The following is a 7900-nucleotide window of genomic DNA, read 5'->3' as shown; positions in this document are numbered from 1 at the left end:
TCCTTGGCATAAGGTGAAAAGACTATCCCTCGTTATAAGTATCTGCCCTCCCATGCATTTGTACCAACTATATTCACTTCCGGAGGAGGAATGATACGTGGTGATCTCACCTCGTCCATGCAGAAGGTCTTTCAAGGAGACAATGTTAGGGAGGTGAAACTCCACCTGGAAAAATTCATTTAATTCCATTACTCCAACTACCATAAACTTCTTTCGAGGCGACGACCAAACCTTTTGCATTAAATCCATTCAAATTTCATGGATTGGGGCCAAATTCCTTTCTCCATCATGAAATTCAATAGTTCCTTGCTCAAGCTCAGAGCCTAGCTTGACAAGTTTTTCCGCCTTGTCATTTAGAAATATAAAAATGTGTTGGAGGGAGATTTCTTCAAAATTTTCAATTGCAATGATATCCTGTGAACAATTGAAGAGAGACTAGAATTTCTGCTTGTTGTCGCATTGGAGATATGTCTAATAACAACCATGAAATTCCTCAAAACCTTTAATTTCTTTACTTTTTGCTTATAACGATCTCCAATCCTTTCCACAAAGCCCATAATTCAACTTGATTATTTGTTGCTATTCCCAAACCCCAAATTATGAACCATTTGTTCTTTAGAATTATATATTATCTTTCCCACTCCAACAACCATTTTTAAAAATAATATTTATAAAAAATCTAACTAAAATTAAATAATTTCTTCTATTAAATTTAAAAAAAAAATCTCTTTCGTTAATTAAAAAATCAATTATTCAAGGCTAATATTAACCACATTTATAATAATAAACATAACTCTTACCCAGTAATTTTCAGTCATACTCTTCAGTAACATTTTGTAATTATTTTTAAATCGTTTTTTGTCTTAAATAGAATGACATCAAATTTCAATATAATATTTAAGTATGAAATGGTAAAATGCATATATTTATTTTATTAAATTGAAATTTATAAAAATACATTTTTTAATTAAAGTGTTTCATGTACAAAAGCAAACAATAATGAATAATAATGAATAATCCGTACGACTATGATGCATCTAATATTAACAAACTGTGATGTGGTAAGGTGCATGTATTTACTTTATTATATTCTAGTTCAAGAAATAGGACCTCATACAGGTACACCCTTTTCAATCTGTACAACTTGCCTTATAACGATATGCAATTCAAGTAAAAAGGATGAAGTTGGTAAATAACTATTGCTTATTTAAGTTGGTACATATTTTATTTATTTATTATATAATTTATTTGGTTTGTCGTAAGTTTATTAGATATGTGATTATTATTTTTTTTTTAAATTTTAATATCTTTTTTTTCAACAAATAAATTTTAAAAGAAATAAAAATATTTATTTAATTAGTTTTATCTAATCAAAAAATTAAAAAATAATATTTTAAAATATTTAAAATTTTAATAAAAAAAATTATATTAATAAATATAAAAATATTTTTTTTAATCTTATATAGTTTACTTATTATTTTTTGGAAAAGTATTTTTTCCTTAAATGTAATAAAGGCGAACATGTCTCCTTAAATTTGAACTCACATTACTTTTCCACCATTAATAGAACCAATATTTCTTTACACTTGAACTTACATTATTTTTCCACCATTAGTAGAACCAATATTTCTTAAATGTCACAAAGCCAACACGTATCAAGAAATTCGGACTCACACTACCTAAGACACAAATCTTAAGGATACCATTTGAACTAAATTCCTTTTGATAAAAAATTTAAAAATATTAACCAAAAAATAATTACAATAAATATCATTCTAAACAAAATTAAATTTTAAAATGATTTTATTATTATTATTATTATTTAAAGTATTTTAATTTTTAAATATGAATATATTTTAATTTAATTTTTCAAGCTAAAATGATTTATAGAGAAAATAAAATTAAGTAGGGTTTCATTACACTTTTACACTTTTAGGTGCTGGTAGATGTTTAATACCCTTCCTGACATAATAATAATAAGAAGAAATTATTTTGACGTTCACGAGGTTAAAGATAGCGGGACATATTGCTTCTTAAAGCTTCAAAATAAATGCTTCCACCTAGACAAACCATATCTGCATAACTTTCCCTGTTGTCTTTGAAGGCCTCACATTCTAAAATGAAATGTTTTTGTTTCCACTTTTCTTGAATAACAAAAAATGCATACTCTTTCCTCCCACACTTCTTTTGGCCTTTTCCAGCGCTATGTTTCACAACGGAGTTGATGAGAATTAGTCTTTAATTGAGCAATAAGAATTTTGGCTCTCCAAGAGATATTGACCTCTATATATGCTTTTGGTCGATGACTATGAGTGATATTAAACACTTCAATATAGAAATTTTCCTTTGTTCCTAACTCCTTATCCCAAGTACACTTGTGGAACTTTTCCATAACAATTTTTTTTCTCTCTTCTCTGTTTATAAGACACCCGTTCAAGAAAATACCCCATTTACTAAACCATATTTGTTATTTTGCTGCATCTAAATTTTTTTGCTCTTACACAATCTATCATTAAAATTCAATAAATAATTTAGTAAATAGAAACGTATTCTCGCACAATCTATCATTAAAATTCAATAAATAATTTAGTAAATAGAAACGTATTCTCGCACAATCTATCATTAAAATTCAATAAATAATTTAGTAAATAGAAATGGTTCAATAAATTGTTCTACACTCCACCCACTTTCCCATTTGTGAAATGGTTGTTTGGACGTTTGGTTGTATGGACATGGAAACCGATAGCAGTACCAACATTATTAGCTGTATTGATGTTGATGGGTGGGCAGCAATAGGCATCAGAGGCCTTTATTTTCTCGACGGTCAAGCGTCAACATCAGCGGATGCAATTGCAATCAGAGAGTGGGTGTTGAAAAGCTGCCCTCTAATGTCGACATCATGGCCTTGCCCCCATTCATGGAAAGGATTCCACTGCACTCACTTCCAGGAGTATTCCCCACACACCACCATGTCCTGGCGCATCCACAAAATCTTTCTCTCTCAATTTTCCACTTGGCTTTTTAGCCTGCTTTCAGCTTCTTACCTTGCTTGTCCAATCTCTTGAAGTTGGCTGATTCATAAGAACAAGCAACATGGATTATATGCAGAAGGCTTGGTTTTACAACGAATAGCCCAATCTCTTGAAGTTGGCTGATTCATAAGAACAAGCAACATGGATTATATGCAGAAGGCTTGGTTTTACAACGAATATGGACCCAGAGCAGTGCTGCAGTATGGTGACTTTCCTGTGCCCCAACTGGGGGATAATCAGGTCCTTGTAAGAGTCCGTGCTGCTGCACTCAATCCTGTAGATTTCAAACTGCGCAATGGAGTGTTTAAGGACACTGGTTTGGAATTCCCTGTGAGAACCCAACCTCTCTGATGAATTTTGTAACAACCCATTATTGTATTTTATATAGAGATCAAATTCAATAAATTAGGTGCTCACAGCTATTTTATGTGTCATAGGATTCTATCGCCCTAGAAATGAAGGATTCAAATGACGCTCCATTGCTTTGCTTTTTATGATCTTTGCAGCACATTTATCAATTTTGCAGAGACTTGTTTCATGGATTTTACCTAAATTTATTTATCAGACTCTTGGCTTGTATATGTTCTTATGTTAGCTTCGAGTTCCATTACATAAGAACGGGCATAATCATCGTCCGTAGAACGGGCATAATCTTGCCTTTATAATCTCCAGATACAGCATATTTTATCCATGGTTTTGATTAGAATTGATGTTGGTTTTTTTTTTCAATTAATGCTACAGGAATCGGCAACTGGCCGGGCTTTTATCGATTTCGACCCCTACCATTAGGGTTTTAGGTTGATTTTCAACTCTACCACTATATTCACTATATACAAGTTAATCCCGAAGTTTAAACATAGATCATTTATCACTCACATAATTTTACATCACATGAATTTGCAAAATGAGCAATGAATCCATGACACTGTTATTTTGGTTTGTATGACCTTGCTATATTTTTTTCCCAGATCCATTGCATAATTTCTGATGAATTTACAAAGGCCTTTTATCTATGCTGCAATATGCTTACGACTTTGATCAGAATTCATTGTTTCCTTGTACTGAAACATACTTCTTTCAGTACTTTTTATGCCCATATCCTCAAATCTAATAAAAACCCTGATTTGAAAGAAATATTTTTCTGGAAGTGCTAATTTTAGTCCAGCTCTGCATATACAATTCTGATCATTATTGATATTTTTCCCAAATTTAATGAGCGAGTCTTTTTCGTAAGTAGTTGAGTATTTAAGATAAATCTATGTTGGTAGATACTAGATCCCAACAATTCTAATCATATTCCGCATACTCCTGTGTGGTTGTTGGATCATTTCATTAAGAGGAGTCAGAAAGAGCATACTATACTCAGCAGCAATCTATGATTGAAGCAAAATCCTATGATCTGTTTTGGACATTATACATGAGGAGTCAGAAAGAGCATATTGTACTCAGCAGCAGTCTATGATTGAAGCAAAATCCTATAATCTGTTTTGGACATTATACATAATTTTGACCGGAATCCATGGTTGTTTTGGGATTATGTAGCCCTCTTTTGCAATGATTTTCAGATATATTGCATCACTTTCGATGAATAGTGCATGCACTCATCTTGTCCAGTGTTTACCACATGGATTTGATCCAAGGCCATTCTTTCTGAACTGCATGTCTCTCTTTGAAACTCTTTTCAGGTGGTTCCAGGTTGTGATGTGGCAGGAGTAGTAGTTGATGAAGGAGATAATGTCTCAATGTTTAGCAAGGGCGATGAAGTGTATGGCAATATTCAAAGCTTCAACACTGTTAGGCCAAAACAATATGGGACTTTAACACAATACACAGCAGTGGAAGAAAGTCTGATTGCTTTGAAGCCTGAAAACATGTCCTTTGAAGAAGCAGCCAGCTTTCCTCTGGCTCTTCAAACTGCCCAAGAAGGTTTTGACAGAGCAAAATTTCAAAGGGGTCAGACTGTGTTCATCGTAGGTGGAGAAGGAGGTGTTGGTAGCCTGGCTATTCAGGTAAAATCGTTTACTATTTTTCTGTATTAAAACCTCAAATAATGGTCTTCCTCTGCAAAATGATCAGGTCAAAGATTGTAATAATACTTGTGGTGCGCAGCTTGCCAAGTATGTGTACGGAGCTTCAAAAATAGTAGCTACTGCAAGCCCCGGGAAGGTGGATTTTGTGAAAAAATTAGGACCTGATATGGTGATTGATTATACCAAGAAAAGTTATGATCAAATACCAGAAAGATTTGACTTTGTTTTTGATACTACTGGTAAGTTCTATGGCGTTTTTCTTTCGTCTTAATTTATTTGTACTTTCTATATATTTGTTGTCTTTGGCAATCCCACTGATGACTTTTTGGCGACGTTTGGCAACGTGGGGGCCTGATAGGCATGGAGTCAAGTCTGAGATGCGGGGTGAAATACAAAATCAGTAGATTTGGAATTACAAGTTTCTTTCTCTCGTTTTACACATAATAGTGTTGGCGTTGAGAAGTTCAACTCAACTGCAGATATCTGTGATCATATTCATGCTATTTTGCAATATGTCACAACCACTCTCACCACAGAATATTTACTATCAGATCCTGTTTTTTCTAAGACTTTAGCTTGGCACATTAATTTTATTATTGCCAATGCTAAGAATAACAATTACAAGTATTGACTTTTGAGGTGTAGACCAGTTGGCCTGTGTGGGTTAAGCCCCATCAGTAACTGGTTCAAAGGTTGTGCGCGAAAGCTACCTGAGGAGATAATAAACGTCTCTTGAGGTGTCCAGGTCAAGAGGTGTCTAGGTTTGACCCAGCTTCATACAAACCTAGTGACAACATTTCATAGATAGAGAGATAGTTCTTCTATCCAACATTTGGGACTCGTCCTATCCTAAGTTCAGTTTAGTTGAGGAGAAAAAAAACAATTACCAATAATACCAAACATATAAAAGGAACAAAGTTGGCTTCCAAACTAGTGGAAAAGTTTGCGGACTGTGGATCAAATTCTTATATTCACCCTGGTCTGCTTGTTTATGTACTCCCAACCCACTGTGAGAATATAGGTGCCTAATATGCCACGAGTTTCCCAGCTTAAAACTTTTAACTTTGGAAATCCTTGTTTTCTTAATTCTTCGTCATGTGCCATTTGGCAGTTTAGTTTGTAAAAATAAACTGTATCCTCATTTTCCATTTGCAGTTTTTTCTGCTTACAACACTGTTAGACAATTAGCAACTAATGGCTTAAAGAAATCCAATGATTATTCCTGAACTTTAAGAACTCTTAGCGCCTTTGAACATGATGATTTATGTTTCCTTCGTGGCCATATATTTATTATTCATTAGAAATTTGATTTGGATTTCGCAGGAGATTCTCACAGATCTCATGTGGTCGCAAAAGAGGAAGGTAAAATTATTGATATTGCCAATTCCTCACCTCATCCAAGGGCAGAATTTTACATTGTGACTCCAAGTGGGAGCAACTTGGAGAGGCTTAGGGGCTACATTGAGTGTGAGAAGTTGAAGCCAGTCATGGATCCCAGCGGCCCATATGCATTTTCAAATGTTATGGAGGCCTTCAAGCATCTTGAAAGTGGAAGAGCGAGAGGGAAGGTTGTCGTTTCACCCATTTGATTGGTCCCATAGCCTGATTACTACACTGTTCTTCCGCACGCTCTATTTAGTAGCTTTTTATACCGTCATCTTTTGTACCCAGGTCAGGGCCCAGGCTATCATTGTACTTTGTTGGATTGGATCATAAGGTCAAATGTTTAAATTTTTTTGAATGGTGTAATGAGAAAAGGATAGGGATGTATCAAACACAAGACGAATCTTGTATTCCGAGAAGAAAAACAAAATTGGAAGAGCACATCTGTTTATTTTTGGACATTGGTCTTTGAGAATGGGTGGAGTGGCTACCTGAAACATTGGACACAATTCTCGCATCACGACCTCCAAAAACAACACTTCTACTATGATTATGGATTGGAAGCCTAAATGTTCTAATTCTGATCCAACCATCAGAGAATGTTCTTTAGTTCTTGCATCTACAAAGTTGCTGGAATTACGGTGTTTCTGGTTTGTGTGAAATGATTTAATCTTAAAGCATGAAGAATGTGCTATGTTTCTAAGTTTGAAGTTTATATAGTTATGGCTTTAAATTATTCAATGGGCCATCATTTGTATTTGCTTCATTTATTTGGTCCTCTCATAATATAGATTATTATCTATTTATTAATCAAATAAATAATGTAAATTAATAATATCTATATCATACAAAAATATCTTAACTTCAAATGAAGTTGACATTAAGAATATTTATTATATATAACTTAAATAACTACAAACACCAGAAAAATCTGGTGATCGGTGTCTGTGAGGGAAATCTGGTGCATTTTAGCAGATAAAAATTTAGACCAGCCGATGACAACTCCTCTAGTATCCCAAGAGGAGGTGGTTGCTCAGGAACCCTCTAGACACCAAATGTTTGGTAGGAGGAAAGCGCAAAAAGAGTTGGGGCTTTTTGATCAGCAGCATGTCAATTTTTAAGAGTTCATGAATTCTGCAAGTTTTTTGTCACCTTGCTGTAGGTATCATGAGCAACATCTGGTGGTCAGTGTCAGCCCGGAAAGACTGGATAATTTTCTAGGAGAATTTGAATCAAATTTTTCTACAGTTTAAAAAGTCCCTGAATTCTGAGAAATCTGTCAATATACATGCAAGAACACTGACCGGGGTTGATAGTACCTTCTTGGGTAATGAAGAAATGTTCAGTTTCTGCGTGGGAGAGTATACTACATGGTGGTGCTCGTTTGAGCATAAGAGGTAAGGGTTTTATCAATATTTTTATTTGGAGATTAAGGATCTTGGAAATTTGGTTATT

General features: G+C 34.1%; 1 protein-coding gene across 1 annotated transcript; it reads left to right on the top strand.

The window, feature by feature from the left end:
* The first annotated feature begins 2922 nt into the window (after positions 1–2922).
* LOC149195462 (2-methylene-furan-3-one reductase-like) lies at positions 2923–7181 on the top strand. Its single transcript, XM_089405318.1, has 4 exons — positions 2923–3362; positions 4718–5041; positions 5142–5301; positions 6386–7181. Exons 1-4 carry the CDS (start codon positions 3174–3176, stop codon positions 6649–6651), a joined length of 939 nt encoding a protein of 312 aa, XP_089261444.1. The 5' UTR covers positions 2923–3173; the 3' UTR covers positions 6652–7181.
* Positions 7182–7900: the final 719 nt, after the last annotated feature.

This window comes from Pinus tabuliformis, chromosome 2_2 (genome assembly GCF_031772625.1).
Source record: "Pinus tabuliformis cultivar Carrire ecotype Pingquan chromosome 2_2, CPIR1, whole genome shotgun sequence".
Classification (NCBI taxonomy): Eukaryota; Viridiplantae; Streptophyta; class Pinopsida; order Pinales; family Pinaceae; genus Pinus; species Pinus tabuliformis.
This window is presented reverse-complemented; position numbering and strand designations above follow the sequence as displayed.